This window comes from Oncorhynchus mykiss, chromosome 13, assembly GCF_057628025.1.
Source record: "Oncorhynchus mykiss isolate SJ-2025 chromosome 13, ASM5762802v1, whole genome shotgun sequence".
Taxonomy (NCBI): domain Eukaryota; kingdom Metazoa; phylum Chordata; class Actinopteri; order Salmoniformes; family Salmonidae; genus Oncorhynchus; species Oncorhynchus mykiss.
The window spans coordinates 49,291,143-49,313,682 of NC_143034.1; the positions used below are offsets into that span (position 1 = coordinate 49,291,143).

The 22,540-nt window shown below is 43.7% G+C and overlaps 2 protein-coding genes and 1 long non-coding RNA gene across 4 annotated transcripts in view; 1 reads left to right on the forward strand and 2 right to left on the reverse strand.

The window, feature by feature from the left end:
* Positions 1-54: 54 nt before the first annotated feature.
* Positions 55-13,198, reverse strand: LOC110486334 (dynein axonemal assembly factor 8). The gene is made up of 30 exons (XM_021557846.3): positions 12,620-13,198; positions 12,337-12,441; positions 11,810-12,256; positions 11,581-11,683; positions 9,750-9,909; positions 9,424-9,666; positions 8,994-9,275; positions 8,587-8,728; positions 8,246-8,440; positions 7,975-8,127; positions 7,622-7,816; positions 7,409-7,522; positions 7,142-7,286; positions 6,731-7,025; positions 6,282-6,361; positions 5,982-6,136; positions 5,722-5,848; positions 3,468-3,599; positions 3,214-3,378; positions 2,733-3,035; positions 2,577-2,633; positions 2,458-2,496; positions 2,105-2,274; positions 1,799-1,994; positions 1,534-1,628; positions 1,297-1,411; positions 870-1,081; positions 685-770; positions 500-569; positions 55-316 (listed from the first exon to the last, which is right to left on the reverse strand). The coding sequence occupies exons 1-30, from the start codon at positions 12,734-12,736 to the stop codon at positions 236-238; spliced, it is 4,779 nt and encodes a 1,592-aa protein (XP_021413521.2). The 5' UTR covers positions 12,737-13,198; the 3' UTR covers positions 55-235.
* Positions 13,199-13,350: 152 nt separating this feature from the next.
* igfals (insulin like growth factor binding protein, acid labile subunit) lies at positions 13,351-16,327 on the reverse strand. Its single transcript, XM_021557854.3, has 2 exons — positions 15,850-16,327; positions 13,351-15,500 (listed from the first exon to the last, which is right to left on the reverse strand). The coding sequence occupies exon 2, from the start codon at positions 15,493-15,495 to the stop codon at positions 13,696-13,698; it is 1,800 nt and encodes a 599-aa protein (XP_021413529.2). The 5' UTR covers positions 15,496-15,500; positions 15,850-16,327; the 3' UTR covers positions 13,351-13,695.
* Positions 16,328-18,148: 1,821 nt separating this feature from the next.
* LOC110486337 (uncharacterized) overlaps positions 18,149-22,540 on the forward strand; it is a 56,109-nt gene continuing 51,717 nt past the window's right edge. For both annotated transcript variants that reach the window (XR_002468060.3, XR_002468059.3), the window contains exon 1: positions 18,149-18,363. This is a non-coding gene — a long non-coding RNA (uncharacterized LOC110486337). The remainder of the gene's footprint in view (positions 18,364-22,540) is intronic.

Sequence of the window (22,540 nt, forward strand, 5' to 3'; positions counted from 1 at the left end):
ATCACTAAACTCCCAACGACGAATTCCCCTTGACAAATGTAGTCTTGCAATAACTGAAACATGAACCAGCATTTATTTTCTTAACATGAAAATACCATCATTTTTACTTTTTAGGTGGGGGTTATATAAGGTTTCTTACCACTACCAATTAAATCAATATTTTCTTTATACAGTATTGGTACAGAATTCCAGAAAATAGGTTGGCCCTCTTGGTAATGCTCTATAGCATTAAGGTTCACTCAGATTGCTGTGGTACAATGGCATGATGACTATCAGGAGACAGGACATCAAATAGATAGCACAGAAGCTGCAATGCCTAGAGCCAAAACAGACAAGAGATGTTCTCAGACATGCTTGTTATCAATGGTGATTTCTTCATAGACATTCACTCACAATCTGTTTTATTGAGGTCAGTTGATCCTGTTAACTAAACATAAGGGTCCATTTTGCCATTATTTGGTACTACAACACAATGTTTCCGCAGTTAGAACAAGCTTACTTTTTTTTCAGTGCTGGGATATATCAGCATTTTCCCCACTTTGGCAAGGTTAGACCTCTCTCTGTAAATACTATAGTAAAAAATAAATAAACCATAGATTAATATGCTATGCATTCCATTATGATGCAAAGAAGAAAATGCAAAACACTAACTGGTACATGTTTTTGAGTAGCCCATTTCCTTACCTTTCAAGCATGGAGTCAAAGCAGGTCACAGCGTTATCCTTCTGTAGAACAACGATAAGACAAGGGCCCTCGGGTAGAGAACAAATCTAGAGAGGAGAGTCAATGCCACAGGCAGAGTGTTACAGTGAGTGACCACTGCATGCTGCTATTGCGCAACTCCTACATGGCAGATACCTACTCCTCACCTTCCCATCCCTCTCAGAGGGTAGCACCAGTGTCTCAGCTATGTGACATCGCTGGGTCTCGTCCAGGACAGTCATCCTCCCGGCCACCAGGTGGCAGCCTGTCCTCAGCAGCTGCTCAAGCAGGTCCAGGTGGATGGGGGCTGGGCCCAGTACACTGGTGGGCAGCAGCAGGCAGGTGGTTTGGCAGAGAGCACTGCGGACCAAGAGCCCTGCTGCCACCCACACACAAACAGCCACGTTTACAAAGTTCAACTGCTGTTGATACCGCATCAACTAAACACAACAATTGCCCCAGACCAATCATAGGCAACGTCCCAATAAAAAGTCAATGATTAAGGGACCTGTTTTGTATCCACATACAAGTAGTAAATAAGAAATTCAACAACAAAGACACAGCTAGGCTAAAACATTCAAAACTAGACCTCACCTCCATTCAGTCCAGACGCCATAAGGTGTGATAAAGATGGCTTGTTCGCAGCAGCAAGAGTGTGGCTCTGTTCACGAGCCAGACAAGCCAAATGGTCTGAGTGTACACTGGGTATCTGTGATACAGAACAGTGAGTGACAGACACAAAATGTGTTCCTTATTTAAACACAGGGCATATGAGACGGCTATACATCTTGGAATAGTAAATCATGTCTATTGTAGCACTGTGTGATGTACCTGCTCCTGTCTCATGGTGTTGGTCTCTGTGCAGCATAGGCCCTGAGGGAACAGCCTCTTCACATCCTGAACAGCTCTCTGATAGCTCCTCGATCCTACAACATAGTATTATATCATTCATCATGAGCTACTAACATTACATCTGAAACATTAAAGCCTTGTTCCAAAGCCAGTCTCAGCCACTCTGTAACTGATTGATCTATGTTGTCTGGCAGGGCCTGGAAGGTGGCCCAGTATGGTGCAGGGGCGAAGGCCACTGACTGACCATAGATGCCGCTGTGTAGCTGGTCCGAACTGTAATCGGCCCTCCAGAGGAATTGGTCCTGAGCGCGGGCCTGGGCAGGGTCCTCAGGTCCCAGCACGTCCAGTAGCCTCTTCACAGCATTCTCCCTCTGTAGGCACAGAGCCAGGGAAGGCCCAGAGCTCAAGTACTGGACATGGGCTTCTACAGCAGAGGGGTCCTAAGGGGAAAACACAAGAGGAAAAAAACACAAGAGGAGCCAATGCATTAAAAACAATATAACAATCTGTCCACTGGCCTGGTTTAGGTAGGTAGGAATATGTGAGTTGCCTGATGCTCTGCAGCAGACGCCAGTGACACAGCTGTGCTATTGTCCAGAACCAGCACATGCAGGCCCACCACAGTGAAGCCACTCCGCTGGACTTTGCTGAGGATTTTCCCCAGAGCATGGCCCCACACTCCAGGCTTGAACAGACACAGTGTGACCAGCGGCTGGGGACCTGATGGAAACAGACAAGAGTGGCAAACAGGGTGTTTACACATTTTCAACTTTTGTACATATTTGTAACCATTGTTGAAGTAATCGACTTTGCAAGTAACCAATGTTTAATAAAACATCCTACATTACATCATGCTATTTAAAAGGTCAAAGTTCATCCAAATAAACCCGTTTCCAAACTCACCCTGCACCATGCAGTTAAACAATGACTCACACTGGGAACCTGTAAGAAATATTAAACAAGTCAGAAGGGAGGCGGGTGAGAGAGTCGATTGAATGTGCTGATGACCCGGTGACACATACCAGCTACATTAATGCGAGGTGGGGGTAGGAACTTCAGTAATGGGCGCACACTGTGATCTGAAGATGAGAGAAAATCCACATAGCTATCCTTGACATGATTGCCCCAGATATAGGGTACAGTGAAATAGTACCTAGCTTGCACTGACTAGTTTTTACCAGGGATCATGTCTCCCAGGGAGAAGAAGAGGGACGCTTGTCTGAAGGCCAGTTCAGGAGTGGGAGACAACAGTATGTTCAGGTTCCCGGGGTAGTCCCGTGGCAGGAGCCGCCGTAGCGTGGCGAAGGCGTCCACCCTCCTCAGAGCACACACCAGGGCAGGGGAGGAGGCCAGGCCCACCAGGCTGCTCTGCCACAGCCGGTCTCCTACCTCATAGGGGCTCACCTCCCGCGCCTGCTGCCGGGACAATGTAGGCAGCCATTTCAGGGCCAGCAGCTCGAATCCATCCTCCACGACATCGCCTGACGGAGAAACAGGGTAGATAGGAGAGAAACGTAGGGCAAGGTTAGGTAGGTGAGGAGTTCAGTGCTACAGCTGAATTGCAAGTACAATATCGGTATTATGAATAACATTATGCATTTTAAATATATTTCATTACATAGGCTGTGTTGTGGGAATGGTTAATGTGGGGTAAAGTACCTGTTGTGTCCCCTGTCCAGAGCCTGTGTAGCAGGCTCAGGCCCTGACTGATGTCCCTTCCAGACAGCGTAAGCACCACCACCTGCTCCAGCTCTGGGTTGGATGGACACCTGTGATTGGACAGCACCACATTGCAGGGGTTGGGTACGGCCCACATTCGCCCACCTGAGAACCAAGCATGAACATAAACTCAATTAAACCAGGAAGCCAGGGAGGGGGTCATCATTGACAGACTGTGTTAACTCTTCCCTTACCAAAGCTATGGAGCAGGCTCTCTCTGTAGGGCAACATGTGAAAGCAGCTGCTCGGGTCCAGCTTTCCTTCATCTGACAGTCTGATGTGGATACATCCCAACAACCTCTGCTTCTCGAACTCTTTCATAAGGGCTGAGAAAAAGAGGAATCAGTGTCAATAAACTGAACATTGATGTCACGAGCTCAAATGCCTCTACAGTACCTATCAGCATCAAATGGGATACATGTTCTTTATACACTGACTGTACAAAACATTACGAACACCTGCTCTTTCCATGACATAGACTGTGACCAGGTGAATCCAGGTGAAAGCTATGATCTCTTATTGATGTCACCTGTTGAATCTACTTCAATCAGTGTAGATGAAGGTGTATTTTTTTTTTCCACCTTTATTTAACCAGGTAGGCTAGTTGAGAACAAGTTCTCATTTACAACTGCGACCTGGCCAAGGTAAAGCATAGCAGTGTGAACAGACAACACAATGTTACACATTAACAAGTCAATAACACAGTAGAAAAAAAAGAGAGTCTATATACATTGTGTGCAAAAGGCAAGAGGAGGTAGGAGAACAATTACAATTTTGCAGATTAACACTGGAGTGATAAATGATCAGATGGTCATGTACAGGTGGAGATACTGGTGTGCAAAAGAGCAGAAAAGTAAATAAATATAAACAGTATGGGGATGAGGTAGGTAAATTGGGTGGGCTATTTACCGATAGACTATGTACAGCTGCAGCGATCGGTTAGCTGCTCAGATAGCAGATGTTTGAAGTTGGTGAGGGAGATAAAAGTCTCCAACTTCAGCGATTTTTGCAATTCGTTCCAGTCACAGGCAGCAGAGAACTGGAACGAAAGGCGGCCAAATGAGGTGTTGGCTTTAGGGATGATCAGTGAGCTACACCTGCTGGAGCGCGTGCTACGGGTGGGTGTTGCCATCGTGACCAGTGAACTGAGAAAAGGCGGAGCTTTACCTAGCATGGACTTGTAGATGACCTGGAGCCAGTGGGTCTGGCGACGAATATGTAGCGAGGGCCAGCCGACTAGAGCATACAGGTCACAGTGGTGGGTGGTATAAGGTGCTGTAGTAACAAAACGGATGGCACTGTGATAAACTACATCCAGTTTCCTGAGTAGAGTATTGGAAGCTATTTTGTAGATGACATCGCCAAAGTCAAGGATCGGTAGGATAGTCAGTTTTACTAGGGTAAGTTTGGCGGCGTGAGTGAAGGAGGCTTTGTTGCGGAATAGAAAGCCGACTCTAGATTTGATTTTAGATTGGAGATGTTTGATATGAGTCTGGAAGGAGAGTTTACAGTCTAGCCAGACACCTAGGTACTTATAGATGTCCACATATTCTAGGTCGGAACCATCCAGGGTGGTGATGATAGTCGGGCGTGCGGGTGCAGGCAGCGAACGGTTGAAAAGCATGCATTTGGTTTTACTAGCGTTTAAGAGCAGTTGGAGGCCACGGAAGGAGTGTTGTATGGCGTTGAAGCTCGTTTGGAGGTTAGATAGCACAGTGCCCAAGGAAGGGCCGGAAGTATACAGAATGGTGTCGTCTGCGTAGAGGTGGATCAGGGAATCGCCCGCAGCAAGAGCAACATCATTGATATATACAGAGAAAAGAGTCGGTTCGAGAATTGAACCCTGTGGCACCCCCATTGAGACTGCCAGAGGACCGGACAACATGCCCTCCGATTTGACACACTGAACTCTGTCTGCAAAGTAGTTGGTGAACCAGGCAAGGCAGTCATTAGAAAAACCGAGGCTACTTAGTCTGCCGATAAGAATATGGTGATTGACAGAGTCGAAAGCCTTGGCCAGGTCGAAGGTGTATGTGTACCATTCAGAGGGTGAATGGGTAAGACAAAATATTTAAGTTCCTTTGAACGGGGGATGGTAGTAATTGCTAGAACTGCAAGTGAAGTGTCAAGCTAGAAGTGTCAAGAACTGCAATGCTGCTGCGTTTTTCAAGCTCAACAGTTTCCCGTGTGTATCAATGGTCCACCACCCAAAGGACGTCCAGCCAACTTGACACAACTGTGGGAAGCATTGGGGTAAACATCGGCCAGCATCCCTGTGGAACACTTTCAATACCTTGTAGTCCATGCGCCAACGAATTAAGGCTGTTCTGAGGGCAAAAGGGCGTGCAACTCAATACTAGGAAGGTGTTCCTAATGTTTTGTACACTCAGTGTACTTTTGAGGTGATAGAAGGAGAGATATTAGGTATTACAGGGTTAAGTGCTATACCTGCAGGCAGGCTGGCACAGTGACGCAGGCCACTCTCTCTCCTCAGAAGTAAGACCAGGCAGTGGGAAGACAGCTCAACTTTCTTCTCATCCACAGTAACAGTGGGCGGACTGCAGAACACTGCCACCTTGTCAAAGAGAAAGACAAGTTTTTAAGGGCATAGTCAACATTGATCTCACCAGCTTCTCTCAGGCACTTTGCTGTCATTTCAGTGTGGTGTGACTGATCTGGAGACAGTGTGGTGGAGGTGGGGTTGTTACCTGCTGTCTGGTGAGTCCCAGTGCCTGGGTTCGTTTGGTGGGGAGCTGCAGCCTCTGGACCCCCCTCAGACTGAACCCTCTGCCCTCACACACAGACAGAACCCGGCTGTAGCAGCACGGCGCCACCGCTGGGGACACTATCAAGAACACGTCCACTATGAGGTGGGAAGGGAAGAGTCAGATCCACAGTAAGACATTTTGAAACTTCCAACTACTGTACTTGGGATCGAGACTAGAGTAAAGCATTAAGCCATAACTCTAACATTGTTGACCTCAAGTGTGTACTTGTTTCTGAGTTACCTTTAACAGTAGCACACAGGGTGGTAGAGGACCTGGTTAAATACAAGGGGCTGCTTCCCTCTCCATCACCAGGGGCAGAGCTGAGAGTGTTGGAAGAAAATCATGTTTTTTGTGAAATACTTTGACTACTGTTTGTGTTGTGTATGTTATATATATATATATATTACCCAAGAAGATGAAAACGAATGTATCAATCAATGTTTACTGAGTAAACCTTCAGCCTCTTGACCTTCCATCTACTCATGATGATTAACGATGTTGTTGTTTTTCAAATTGCTTGTTTTTTTGTTGTTGTTGCTTCACAACGCTTTGAGATTCTTTATGTGAGGTTATAGCACTATAAAAGTTCAATAAATTGTTATTAGTAGTAGTAATATGTTTGTTTTTCTACTTGTAATGTTTGAGTGATGGTTGTGAGACATCAGGATGGCTCTGGACTACAAACACACCTGTCAGTTGGAGCCTGGTCAGGGTTCTGGGAATTATTCCCTGGAACTCTCCCTGCGAACCACGTGACCAGTTCCCTGTGCACACTGCTGGCCAGGCGAGGGGAGTAGAGGAGGGGCAAGTTCTTGCTGCTGTAGTGCAGGGCGTTGATGGATGCCGGGTCTGTCTTCCTAGCCAACAGGGGGTCTGAAGGGCCTGTTACATCCTGCCACACGGTGCGGGCGTGAGGCCCTCGGACAGCCAGGGCAAGGACGGGCTCATCGGCCCCATCATCTCCCTGCCCGTAGGATACCCTGCCTGAATCGGAGACATACTTACTATAACTTACTGAATCATTCCAGTCTAGGCCACTGAAGATCTGCAGACTAGATAAGAATATAACAGAATAGAATATTAGTTGATAGACGTTTTACCGGCGCTGTTGGTCAGAAGGTCAGGAGGAGGGTAAAGGAGGCGGAGGCCACACACATCCAGGCCTGAGCTGTGGAGAAGCTGGAGGGTGTGGTGAACCACCAAGGGATGCAGGAACAAAGACGTGTATCCCAGAGCAACAGCTATCTGTGAGGAGAAGAAGAAAAAAACTGTATGGTTGATTTCCTCATCCCATGACCATGGGGTATTAACCCTGAGGTTAGACGATACCAAGGAGTTTTGGAACAGCTGAGACTAGACGTTCTTACCTCTGTGTGTAGCTGCTGAGTGCACATGGTCTCAGGCCTCTGACAGCTGAGCTCCTGAGTCTCCACAGTCTGCCAGTAGAAGCCTGGGTTCAGACCGAAGGTCCTCTTCACAGCCTGAGACACAGGGCAAATTATACAGCACATTACAGGGAACACATCCACATCATCAAGTCAATCTCAGATTCTAAGCATTCACCTGTACCTACTACCTACCATTTTGTCTGAGTTGACAGAGATAAAACTGTCCAGGCAGGAGGCAGGTATGTGGACGGTTGGGGGATAGGCCTCTTGGTCTAATAGGCTCCTGAGCTGCGGCAGCCAATGGGTGATGGCTCTGAGGGAGGTCTGAGAGAGGAACCTGCAGACACGCTGCTGGAACACACTATGACCCTTATCCACACCCCATTTCTATAAAGAAGAAAAAGGAAAATCACTTAACTGCAGAAAAGGTGGTGTAGGAACAGAGGAAATGTTTGGGTGCATTCACATAGAATTGGGAATTAGAATACTACTACTACTAATAATAATAAGTAATTTAAAAGGATCTCTATGTTCATTCCTCTCACCCGGGGTTTTCGGACAAGTTGTAGGCTCTCTCCGTGGGACACAGCACAGATGTGTAGAGCCAGTCCATCCTCTGTCCACAGCTGCTGTAGGCCGGCCACCCAGAAAGGTACAGCAGCCCTGTCATCACCCCCTTGAGGGTCTGGTGCTCCAACCTACAACACACAAGTTAGAGGCCTCAGTAAGACATGGACTCCATCTCAAACAGAGTAAAAATAATCAGATGATCTCAGTTGAATGACGTTGTCAAGGACTAGTCAAATAAATATTCACCAAAGACAGAAACCAAGCAACCAGAGCATTGTATATAGTGGATTTGGTTGTGGCTGACTCCACTGTTGGTGCTTTCCAATGAGGACTGCTGCTGGCTACCAGGCCGGGACTGGAGAGGCATACAGTCAGCAGCAAGCACTCCTTATCCTCCATATCAGCAGGCAGAGTATTAACTGATTGTAGGTGAGAGGCCTCCTGGGAAAAAAAGAACGAAAAATATGATATATGTAGGGGTAACGCTCAATTTATCAAATGGCACTGAGGGAATGACAATGACAAAGAAGACTGAGTGGAGAGCTATTGAATAGTGAGCACTGAGTCTCTGTTCCAGATGAACTTACAGTGTCATAAAGAACATCAGTCTTCTCAGCGGCAGGCTCCCTGTCTCCAGCAGACCTTGTTGGTCTAAAGCTTTCCAGCTGTTTCTCGAGCTGTTGCTGGCGCTGTGCTCTCTGTTTCTGTTGCTCTCTCTGCTCTCGGTCACTGACAGGTCACAAAACAGGTGTTCAGCCACCAGTGGAGGCTGCTGAGGGGAGGACGGCTCATAATAATGGCTGGAACGGAGCGAATGGAATGGCATCAAACCATGTGTTTGATGTACCTTATTTGATACTATTCCACTCCAGTGTTTAGCATGAGCCCGTCCTCCCAAATGAAGGTGCCACCAACCTCCTGTGTGAGCCACTGTGACTAAGATTCAAGATACAGTATCTGAGACAAAGTCTCCTAAAATGAATATCGTATCTACCTTTGTTTCTTTGGCTGCCCGGTAGTAGCACTCTGCTGAAAAGCAGGTGTTCTCTCAACTGGCGGCCTGTTTTGGTCACGCTTCATTGTGATTTGGTTGTCCACCTCTGGAAGCAGAGATGTTATCTCACTGTTAGCCTCAGGCAGCTTGTCCTTCAAGGACACTCTTCTGGGGGTTCTGCATGTAGAATCTGCTGGAACTGGATCTTTCCTGTCCGGCTCTCTCCTGTTTCTGTTCGCCTCGCGTAACATTCTGAGTAACAGGCTCTTTCCAGTTACTTCCCTGGGAGAAGAAAAAAATAAACATTGACTCAGGAAGGAGTAAAACTGTAATTCACAGATACAGAGCCATTATAGTACTGTATATTTACAAACCTATGTAATAATGTTTAGAGCTTTACAATGGGTCAGTTATTCAAGGCAATATTTACTCTTTTCCATTCAGTAAACCAGACCGTATATTATTGTCTGTTTTCTTATCAGATTGGTTTTCGTCATGTAGGTTGGGGTTGGTCAGCTTCATGGATTGTGATGAAGCGCTGTTACATGGTCTGGTTGTGTTCGTGGGAGGCTCAGGGTTACGTAAATCAATATAAACGGTGGGCGCTTCCTGGCGGCTTGGCTGCAACTCAAATGCCATCCTTTTGAAAGACTTTCTCCATCCACCATTTTGTCTGCAGTAAACAAAATGTTCATGTTAATTAATTACATTATTCATAATCATGTGAAACCCACACAACATGATCATATATTTTACCTGAAATTGGTAGGATGTTGGACAGGTGCTTTCTGAGGCACACCAGAGGTTTTATCTGGCGCAGTTTCTCTTTTCTCTTCAGCATCTCCACATGACTGTGTCCTACAGAAAGCAGACAGCCTCTCCAATATAGTATCCTGTGACCTTACATTGTCTCCATCTGTGACCAAATTGAGAATGAATTGATTACATCATTATGATAATAGCATTGAATGTGAATGACATGCTAGGTGCACACTGGTTACTCTACATCTACTAGTTGTTCAGCAGTAGCTATACAGTTGAAGTCGGACGTTTACATACACCTTAGCCAAATACATTTAAATTCAGTTTTTCCCAATTCCTGACATTTAATCCTAGTAAAAGTTCCCTGTCTTAGATCAGTTAGGATCACCACTTTATTTAAAAATGTGAAATGTCAGAATAATAGTAGAGAGTGATTTATTTCAGCTTTTATTTCTTTCATCACATACCCAGTGGGTCAGAAGTTAACATACACTCAATTAGTACTTGGTAGCATTCACTTTAAATTGTTTAACTTGGATCAAACGTTTTGGGTAGCCTTCCATAAGCTTCCCACAATAAGTTGGGTGAATTTTGGCCCCTTCCTCCTGACAGAGCTGGTGTAACTGAGTCAGGTTTGTAGGCCTCCTTGCTCACACACACTTTTTCAGTTCTGCCCACAAATGTTCTATAGGAGTGAGGTTAGGGCTTTGTGATGGCCACTCCAATACCTTGACTTTGTTGTCCTTAAGCCATTTTGCCACAACTTTGTAAGTATGCTTGGCGTCATTGTCCATTTGGAAGACCCATTTGCGAGCAAGCTTTAACTTGTCTTGAGATGTTGCTTCAATATATCCACATCATTTTCCATCCTCATGATGCCATCTATTTTGTGAAGTGCAACAGGCCCTCCTGTAGCAAAGCACCCCCACAACATGGTGCTTCACGGTTGGGATGGTGTTCTTTGGCTTGCAAGCCTCCCACTTTTTCCTCCAAACATAACGATGGTCATTATGGCCAAACAGTTCTATTTTTGTTTCATCAGACCAGCGGACATTCCTCAAAAAGTACGATCTTTGTCCCCATGTTCAGTTGCAAACCTTTTTTTATGGCGGTTTGGGAGCAGTGTCTTCTTCTTTGCTGAGCGGCCTTTCAGGTTATGTCGATATAGGACTCGTTTTACTGTGGATATAGATACTTTTGTACCTGTTTCCTCCAGCATCTTCACAATGTCCTTTGCTGTTGTCCTGGGATTGATTTGCACTTTTCGCACCAAAGTATGTTCATTTCTAGGAGACAGAATGCGTCTCCTTCCTGAGCGGTATGACGGCTGCGTGGTCCCATGGTGTTTATACTTGTGTACTATTGTTGGTACAGATGAACGTGGTACCTTTGCATTTGGAAATTGCTCCAAAGGATGAACCAGACTTTTCAAGGTTGGCCTTGAAATACATCCACAGGTACACCTCCAATTGACTCAAATGATGTAAATTAGCCAATCAGAAGCTTCTAAAGCCATGACATCATTTTCTGGAATTTTCCAAGCTGTTTAAATGCACAGTCAACTTAGTGTATTTTAACTTCTGACCCACTGGAATTGTGATACAATGAATTATAAGTGAAATAATCTGTCTGTAAACAATTGTTGTAAAAATTACTTGTGTCGTGCACAATATAGATGTCCTAACCGACTTGCCAAAACTATAGTTTGTTAACAAGAAATGTGTGGAGTGGTTGACAAATTAGTTTTAATGACTCCTACCTAAGTGCATGTAAACTTCCAACTTCAACTGTGTCAGTGATACCTTAGAGTTACCCTATTGTCTACCTGGTTGTATTTCCATAGGTTCGTCAGACACACTGCCTCCTAAAAAGAGTCTGTCTGTTTGAAGAGTCAGAAGAATCTGGTCCAGATCCCAGTGCTCCAGTGGCTGGTAAAAACACAAAGGTACTGATTTGTAGGACATAACACTTCATCAGTATTTATCTAATGGTCAACAAATACATTAGTTATTATGTAGTACCTTCTCAATTTATAACAGGAAACTTAAACTCACCTCAAAAGACAAAACAGTTTGACTATTTTGTAGTGGCTTTTTCATAGAGCCATTTGGTTCAGTTCTCGGTGTCTTTCTCAAAGCATTGAGTGACTCCAATGTGTTTTCTTCACAAGCTGTGTTGTGTGAAGTCTGTGGCGATGTGGACTCAGTTGTTTTTTGTCTGTTTAGTGTGCCATGGCTGTGGTGCGCTGAGGTGTCCCCTTTCATCTCCACAGGAACGTTGCTGCGTGGATGGCCTCCTGCCCAAGCTGCATTTCTAATAGAGTCATGGCTGCATATCTCATTTACCGTATTACCTATGGGACTGAGCTCCTGGTGTGTGCCCTGCTGGGCTAAATCAGTAGCTTGATAAACTCCATGGGGTTCAGTTGTAGGCTCTCTATGAGGGCAAATGGTCTCCTCTGTCAAACACAGTTGTGGCTGTGCCATAGATATTAGAAGCTCCTGTTTGGGATACACACAGTAACCTTGTCAAGGACTCGTCACCAATTGGCGTAAACTTGCTCCTAGCTATTTCACGTTACCTCTATTTCAGAGTCCTCCAATGACAGACACTCTAGGCACTCTGTGTGTTTAGGAAGAAGGGCTACTGGTCGCCGAAAGATGGAAATGTCTTCTTCATTTTCAGACTGGAGAGTAAGATTAGACAAATGTCAGCTAACGTTTGATACATTTATCTAGATTTACTGTGGCAAACACAATTCAAACTCTTGTGGAACAGCAAGTAAGTAGCAAAACTCATACAAATTAAGGGTTTTTCATAGGGCTAGCTAGCTAACGTTAGCTAAGTGCAGTAATCAAACTCACCGATGAAGAATCCGAATCAATGGACGGAATATGGGGTTTGAAGCTGTCAAAAAGAGCATTCCAACGCGTTGAAGGATCTGTGTCCATATTGACATAAACTAATGTATCTATAATCATCAAGATAGACCACTCTTATGTGAAAGCAGTAGCAGTCAGCTCCACTAAGTTAGCTCAAGTTAAATAGCTGCTAACAACAACTAGCAAACTGTTGGTTACCATAACAACTGAACTAAGAGAGTGAGGAGCGCATATCAATTATGGAGGAGCACGTGTTGCAGTGCAGAAGAGATGTGGCCTGGGGAAAGATGGTCAACATGAACATGTCAACATCTGTGATGCGACTGCGAGTTAAGTAATGTAGTTCAAGTTCTGCGGTCTATGAATCCTGCTGTCAAAGCTGTATTGGAAATGTGCTGCTGTAAAATTGCTCCTGCCCACTTCTTCAAAATGAAAACGTTATAGTGTCGTTATATGTAGGCCCTGAAGGTTTACTTCTCCCTCTGCTTAGAGTTCTGTAGTACCTTCTTATGATACAGAAGGAAGTGTTTGCCTTGTGTACACACATGGTCCATCTGGCCCCTCAATAGCTGGGCCTCTGCACCTTTAATTGGTAAAGGCTGCTATTGTTTACCTAGGGCCTATATCTATATTTGGTTGTGTGACCAATTCCTTGTTGAGCAAATCTGTCTCTTAAATATTTATTCAGAGGACAAAAACAAACATGACTTGTGTTTATTCAAAGGAGGAGTTTAATAGTCACCCATTCAAAAGTGGACTGCTTTGAAACATGTCCTAAAAGCTAAAAGTACTGTACACTGTGTATTCTATTAGGCTTACTTGCAATGTTAATGAACATTTCATGAAATATGAAACTAACTAAAAGTGTATGACGCAAAAGCTACATACTTGCAACATGTAGGGCCTAATTACCACAGTAGCAAAAATATTTTGTTACATTACATATTTTGAGAAATAATTAATATAGGCTAAATCATTGAATGTACAGGGAAAATTGTAGGCTAATAACAATTATTTTGAAATTATTGTCTTCCAAATGTCTGGCGTCTTTGACCCCTTCAGCAGTTGTTGAAATGTTCGTTGCTGATATCCCTCAGGTCATGGCCAACCAAGCTTGGAGGGCTGTTGCATGTTATATTGTTGTAGATGGTGACAACAGTGTGGGGTTCCTCTCCCTCAGCCAGGGTTTCCACTTGCCGGGGCACCGTCTGTGGTCTCCTCAAGCTGTAGTCTCTAAGGGGAAGGACACTGCAGTCACACTTCCAACGGTTCCCTGTCAGCCACAGTTGGTGTAGGGTGTCTGGGATATCTGGTGGAATGCTGCTAAGAGCGTTATCTTTCAGGTTTAGATAGCGTAGCCTGGGCAGCAGCTGCATGGTACCATTGTGCAGGATCTCCAGCCTGTTAGCTGAGAGGTCCAACCACGAGAGATGCTTCAAGGGCATGAGGGCCTCAGAGGGAAGTTGACGGAACAGGTTGCTGGACAGCAGCAGATAGTCCAGGTTCTTCAGGCCGTAGAAGGTGTGGGAGGTTAGGACCTCGAGCTTGTTGAATCTCAGGTCTAGTTGTTGTAGGCCCAAGAGTTCCACGAAGCTCTGGCGCTCCACCACAGAGATGTTGTTGTTTTGAAGAAAGAGTCGTCGCAGACCCGATAGTCCAATGAAAGCTTGGGTCGTGACCCTGGTCAGACAGCCCTTATCCAGGTGAAGACTGTGGAGCTTAGCGAGACCTTTGAACACTTGGTCTGGAAGACTGCGGAAACAGCTGCCAGACAGGTTAATGACAGCCAGGTGAGAGAGGCCCATGAAGGTGCCCATCCGGGCCTCCTGCACCTGGTTGTGCTCCAGCTCTAGAACCTCCAGGTGCCCAAGCCCCTCAAAGATCCTGTCCCCCAAGGCATGAATCCGGTTGTAGCTCAGACGCAGTTCTTCAAGGTACTGCAAGTCACGGAAAGTCCTGGGCCTTAGTCCACTGATGGAGTTGTTGGAGAGCCGCAGCACATGGAGGCTGTGAAGACCAAGGAAAGTCTCATCGTGGAGCGCTGACAGTTTATTGTTTGTGAGATCCAGCCATCTGAGGGACTTCATACCCACAAAGGCTCTGGGTACCACCGTCACTATCTGATTCTGAGCCAGGTAAAGCTTTTGCAGTTTGGGGAGCTTCATGAACACATTAGCCTTAATGACCTTCAGGTAATTTCCGGTGAGGTCCAACTCCTTCAGCTCGGTAAGACCTTGGAAGAGTTGTGGCTGTAAGTAAGCCAGCCTATTCCCAGCAAGAACCAGCTCCCTCAGGCCATGCAGGTCATGGAACCCAGTCTCAGGCAACACTGCTAATGAGTTCCACCCCAAGTTGAGAAGCCACATATGTGGGAGGCCAGCAAACAACTTCTCCTCAATGCGGGACAGTTGATTGTTATGGAGACTAAGCGAGGCGAGGTTAGGCGTGTTCTGGAAGATAGTGCCCGGCAATGAACGGATTCGGTTGCGCTCCAGGTGGATGTGAGCTAGCGACTTAAGCCCTCTGAACACCTGGGAGTCAAGTGACACCAGCTGACCGCTCTGTAGATTCAGAAAATCCAAGTTGCTGAGATCCTTGAAGGCGGTGGCAGGCAGAGTGGTGAACAGGTTTCCATCCAGCCAGAGGGAGCGAGTGGAGACAGGCACGTCGGAGGGGGCCTGGGTGTAGTTGCGTGCGCTGCAGTAGACATTGAGCTCTAGACTGTAGTCGTCATGCAGACAGGTGCAGCCCTTGGAACAAGGAATGGGCTCAGTAGGTTTCTCTCCCCCTGTGTCAGGGTCTGGCAACACCAGTGATGTCCCCAGTACCCACAACACCAGTAGCACAATGGTGTGCATAACAGCTGGGGGTAGAGAACAAAGGAAGTAAGCTCAATGTTGGTGTTCCTTATCTAAAACTACTTAATATGCTTATTCTCTTTGTAAAAACATGTATTTTCTCACATTTGAAGTCCTCCCTGAAAGCCAATAAATTAACATATGTACTCAGATTACTCAGATTTTACATGAACCAATTTAAGATCAATAGTATAGGCAATGCCTAGGCCTATTTCCAAATTTGTAAAAAAAAATGTTTTTTTACTGCAAACATTCATGACTAAAATATGCAAAGCTACTATAAGTGTACATTCATTTCTATTATGTGTAATTTTAAAAGATGAAAGTTCAATGAATCAGAATAGTTGACCTTACCTTATATTTCAGCGATTTTGACTGAGGTAGACCGACAGACAGCCACCCACCAAACGAAGGACGTGTGTATTTGTGTTTGGAATGGAAAACCTGCCTAGTCTTTCTAGAAAAAGTCAGACCCACTGAACTCTCAGAATTAACCTGTTCATACCCTATGACCAGCATCAGCATCAGTCTTTCAATGAGACTATGGTCCTATCTCTCTCAAATATATTTTTTATACATATACAAACATATCAGTATCTTTATAAGTACATTTTCAGTGAACATTCTTAACTATTTGATGTTCAAGAATTTAATTAACAAAATGCATTTTTTTCCCCATGACCTCAGTTACCGCTTATCTCTCTATTGGTTCTTAGTTTTAAACTCAGATTTGTCATACTACATAACATCATTAATACTGCAAAAATTAATATTATATGAATGTCTACTGTACATATGGTCTGGGGGTCTGACTTCCAAGTAGCCTTTTGCTGTTTACTAAAGCCAGGGTCCTGTCTCTGAGTACATTTACTGTAGATTATGACTGATACAGACAACATGGCGGAGAGACAAGACAAACCTGGTGCAATAAACCTGTGCTGGCTGAAAAGTAGCAATGGCATTTTGAAATGTACAGTTGAAGTCGGAAGTTTACATACACCTTAGCCAAATACATTTAAACTCAGTTTCACAATTCCTGACATTTAATCATAGTAAAAGTTCCCTGTCTTAGGTCTGTTAGGATCACCACTTTATTTTAAGAATGTGAAATGTCAGAATAATAGTAGAGAGAATGATTTATTTCAGGTTTTATTTCTTTCATCACATTCCCAGTGGATCAGAAGTTTACATACACTCAATTAGTATTTGGTAGCATTGCCTTTAAATTGTTTAACTTGGGTCAAACATTTTTTCACACGCTTTTTCAGTTCTGCCCACACATTTTCTATAGGATTGAGGTCAGGGCTTTGTGATGGCCACTCCAATACCTTGACTTTGTTGTCCTTAAACCATTTCGTCACAACTTTGTAAGTATGCTTGGGGTCATTGTTCATTTGGAAGAGCAATTTGCGACCAAGCTTTAACTGATGTCTTGAGATGTTGCTTCAGTATATCCATCCAATTTTCCATCCTCATGATGCCATCTATTCTGCGAAGTGCACCAGGTCCCCCTGCAGCAAAGCACAACATGATACCGCCACCCCCGTGCTTCACGGTTGGGATGGAGTTCTTCGGCTTGCAAGCCTCCCCCTTTTTCTTCCAAACATAATGATGGTCATTATGGCCAAACAGTTTTAATTTTTGTTTCATCAGACCAGAGGACATTTCTACAAAAAGTACGATCTTTGTCCCTATGTGCAGTTTCAAACCGTAGTCTATTTTTTTTATGGCAGTTTTGGAGCAGTGGCTTCTTCCTTGCTGAGCTGCATTTCAGGTTATGTCAATATAGAACTAGTTTTACTGTGAATATAGATATTTTTGTACCTGTTTCCTCCAGCATCTTCACAAGGTCATTTGCTGTTGTTCTGGGATGATTTTCACTTTTCGCACCAAAGTACGCTCATCTCTAGGAGACAGAATATGTCTCCTTCCTGAACAGTATGACGGCTGCGTTGTCCCATGATGTTTATACTTGCGTACTATTGTTGGTACAGATGAGCGTGGTACCTTCAGGCGTTTGGAAATTGCTCCAAAGAATGAACCAGACTTGTGGAGGTCTGCAATTCTTTTTCTGAGTTTTTGGCTAACTTCTCTTGATTTTCCCATGATGTCAAGCAAAGAGTTTGAAGGTAGGCCTTGAAATACATCCACAGGTACACCTCCAATTGACTCAAATTATGTAAATTAGCCTATCAGAAGCTTCTAAAGCCATTACATCATTTTCTGGAATTTTCCAAGCTGTTTAAAGGCACAGTCAACTTAGTGTATTTTAACTTCTGACCCACTGGAATTGTGATACAGTGAACTATAAGTGAAATAATCTGTCTGGAAACAATTGTTGGAAAAATTACTTGTGTCATGCACAAAGTAGATGTCCTAACCGACTTGCCAAAACTACAGTTTGTTAACAAGAAATTTGTGGAGTGGTTGACAAACGAGTTTTAATGACTCCAACCTGTGTAAGTGTATGTAAACTTCTGACTTCAACTGTATTACAAAAAGAGATTCAGGTTTGTACTTGCAATGTGCGTAAAAGCTCAGTATTAAGAGTTGTGAGATGTTTTTTTTGTCCGAATTTCGTCTTGATATCAGTGCACTGTAGCTAATCATTATCCCAGGTAAAGGGAAATGTAGCTGTTTCTTATCTCACAGCACACACATTGACCGGCAAACAGACTGTGATGTTAAACGTGGGTTGACTTTCACTTTATTCTCTTTCTCTGTAGCTTGGTTTCGTGAACTTACTGGACTACCCAGAACCGGACGTGTGCCTAAGGACGTCCAAATTCAATAAAATCTAACAGAAAACATGACCATTGGCTGGACAATCCTGGACTTTGACAGACTGGCAGTTAAGAAAATACATGGGTATGTTGTGTAATGCCTACTCTAATACTGGCAGGCATTAAATTACATTGTTTTGTCACACTGAACACATTTTTGTCGCTAAATTATATCCTAAACCTTAAGTAGGTATATCAGGGTTTTAAGACGAAAAGTCATCATTTTGACACAGAACTGTCACCTTAGGCTTAGTTCTCTGTTTAGCTCAACAAGTTTCTCCTTTCACAATGTGATTGTTCCATGATAGTGAACAACATGAGACTTGCCTGAAGGTTGTTAGAAAGATAAAGCATCCCTAATATTTAAGCAGTGTGTTTAATGTTTATAATTGGTGGTGCTATTCACTTCTTTCACCACTAGAGAACACTGCTGCTCTGTTACCTAGGCATATGAGACACTTCGAAGGAATCCGAAAGCTCACTTTCTCTGAAAGAAAAGACCATTCAGCATACAATCAAGTTATCCCAATCTGTTTGCAGGTGTTTACATGTTTTGAGATATTGTTTTACTTTGAATCAGTCCAACAAGATAGCCACCTTACCACGTACACTCTGTCATGGCAATGTTTCATTCAAGTTTGATTCATAACTTCCATTTCTGCTCTAGCAGAGGAGGCCCTTGTTTGCTACAGCATGGTGTCAAATTAAAATAATATGGAAGAACATTGTTGAGTTTTATGCTGTTAGAATGATTAATGAGCCGTCGCAAAAAGATATACCATCTTATTTACTTTTCCTATTTTTAAGAAATGAAGGAATGGGTCTCATGAAGGTGTGTAAATCCCTGTACCGGAGGGAAATCTCCCATAGTGCGTCTTTAACAATTCCTGCTCCCCAGACAAACACCTCTAATTGGCTCACTCCCCTGCACTCAACCAGCAGAAAGGTTCCCTTCCCAGGTCTGTCAGCACCGGGAGAACAGGAGGCTTCATGGTGAGTGACAGAGCCCCAGCTGCAGTGGCAGTAAATGTAGAGCAATGTCTCGCGCTCTGCTGGGAGTCAGTGTTTATATACAGGAGGAATAGATAAACTCCTCAGTCACATAACTAGCAGTGGAAAAGTTGAGAACTTCCTCAGCAGTGGTGAACAGACCTGAAGGGCACCATGTCAGTGTGTGTTGGAGGATCCGTGCTGATAGCTACAATACCGCATCTTCCTTATATTTTTGTTATTCCTTCTGCTGCTCATGACTGTCTGTCAGAGAATGAATGCCTAGAAGGGCAAGTGCACTCTACTGCCTTCCAAATTCTATCCCAACAGTAGAGAATACTGCCTACCTCCGTTAGGCTAACTGTTGTGTAATCGTGCAGGCTGACACTGTTTTGAATGCTGGTTATGGAGCAAAGCTATGTTATATTTTAAGATAATAGAGAAAATAATATTTTTGCCAGTTGCACAGATGTATTTTTTACAGCTGGCTTATTATACAGATTGTAGGCTAACTAAATGCATTATATGTGAGGTTTGTGTATAGCGCAGGGCTGTCGAGGGGAACCTAATGGCACAAGTCCCTTAAGATCACATGCGACAGACATATTGTATGAAATCTAGCATGTTGACTTCCCTGGGATAACATATGCTGCTGGCATATTGGATTCTCCAGATGTAGGGAGCAGATAATAGGTATAATTTCATAAAAGAACATTACCATTCCGCCAGGTACTTTTGCATGATTATTGCAAGAGATGACATCAAACCCAATCCACTGACAAGTGAGAGGGGGCATAGAAGTTTAAAGTAATTTCCTTTCTCTTTATACAGGCTATGTATGTAGAGGGGCTAGAGTCAAAGAATGTGTCGTAAAAAGTTGGTTTGCAGTAGATTGTAGCCTACAACTACACAGGTGAAGTGGAACAATCTTATTTCTATTTCACAGTGATAGAACAGTACTGAATAAAAATTAAACTAGCGGCTTTGTGTGGAGCCGTGGGAGACATAGGCTAAGATGAGTTTACCTCAAGGTAATATGAAATAACCATGGAACTTTTTCATTATTTCAGGGATTAATTGTATTATCGTGTTACAAAAAAAGCATTTTAATCGACTCAGAACATGAAATAATCCCCTCGAGAGATTATTTATTACTCTCCAAGGACAAGATTCTTCTGCCCTCAAGATAAGTCTAATCTTCCCTGAAGATGTAGGATTATTCACTTGAAAAGGATGTTCCTGTAAAATTGAAAATGATGCCCCAACCCGTCTCAAAAGGGAGAGAAACTGTCAGAAAGGGCCATGATCCCCATCTGAATCAAAGGTAAAGCATAATGAAGCTGTAGCACAGAAAATACTTTGTAGGAATGAACTAACCTGTATGATTTTAAACGCTTGAATCAGTAAACATTACTTTGACCCACTGGTCTGCTGTTGAGATGAGTCCATATCACACGCCGTCTGTTGGGTACATCCCACTAGGCCTATAGGCATTAGAGGAAGCCTGCAGGCCTCAATCTAAAACAAATGGACTTATTGGCACCAATGTTCCCTCTAATGTTTTAGGGCACTGAGTCTTGTGAGCCGGAAACTTGAACCTTGTGAGAATTTTATGCAAATTCCGGCACTGATGTTCAGTGAACACTGAGGCTGTACCCTTACAGTTTTAGACAGTAGCCAATAGGCTATTGTGGCTATTTGAGCGTAATGTAGGCCTACCAACAAAACTAATGGAGCAAATCACATAACATTTTTACATGAAAATAGCTTTTGATTTCTATGATATAGCCTACATTAGCCTATATTTGGTGTTCAATGCAGGCCTACATTTTATGACACTATTAATAACGTGTTTACATTATGAAGGGCTTGACATTGATTTTTTACTAGGGTCTGTTCTGTAACACCGTGGGACAAATAGGTGACTGTAAATTGCATTGTATGATGCAAGAAACCACTTTACAAAATAACAGTAATTATTATTACCATACAGAGAATTAGACAATGTAGGCTACCTTTGCCTATTGGCTTATTTGCAAATTCAAGCCTGCGTCAAAATACATCACTGCCCCTTTAATTAAGACGTAAGCTTTTTGCCTGACTGACTTTTCAAAGACTACTTGAAATGTAGCCAACATATTTTGTGCTCTTGTAGGAACCAGTAACTCCCCAAGGCTTACCTATACTTATCTATAACTAGGCTAATAACTCGCTAACTAGCAAAGAATATCAACACACGTGCACATGCGCGGCTCTTCGCTCTGATCTGAAAAGGGCATTCAATTGCGGGTGATTGAAAGGCCGCTCGTGGGCTACCCCCGCCAATAGCATTCTACTCCTTTGCGCTCTGGCTCTGCCTACAACAAAATCAAAGACTAAAGACTAAATATTGCAAAGTTAGATTTGTTTTGTTTTGCTGATATAATGTTGATTCGATCACAGAAAAAAACGTTGATCTATATAGTCTAATCTAATGGGGCGAACTCAGTGAAGTTCAATCTCTTGCGTCTCTGGGTGCGGCCTGGCATTTCTTCTGCACAGCAGTCTTGGAGGAGGTGCGCGGTCTCGCACACGCGCAGTTTAAAGGGAACATTGATTTGCACTAATTCATTCCATCTAACTGGATGGAGGCAATATTTCACAATTAATAAGAGCAGAGGCCTTCCTTCGTGATACACATTCAAATTGATTCCCGGTTTGCGGTATGAAAACGCCTGACAGACTTATCAATTCAAGAGCTCTGAAATGTCCAGCTGTGTGAGCCAAAGCCATTTGAAACATTCGTGACTGCAATCATGCCATTCAGCCTCATGCTCGGCTTGGGAGGTTGATCATAGCGCGATGAGAAGGATTGTGACTATGTATGCTCTCGTTCATGATTTATTTTTGTTGTTACCACGCCAAGCTGATTGCTGGTCAGATTAAAAAGGGGATCCACACAACCCTATTCAATTAGGAACCCAATTCATTTGGGAATTTAATTGGTCAAATGTAGCCCACTTTGAATCCATGTAAGCCTTAGCTAATACATTTCTCACATATCCTTTCATATCCCTGGATGATTTTTAGCCCTTGTCACATGCTGTAACCTATGCCTCTGACCATTAGGCAATCAGTCAAGCGTTGATAGAGGCATGAGTCAGAGCAACAAAGAACCCAAATCTGAGGTGTGATCTTTTTACATTGATGCTGATTGGTGTGTGGTCTGTCTGATTTTTAGAGAAAAAAAGAAATCTGCCTTTCATATAACGTTTCAAACCCTCTATCGGTTT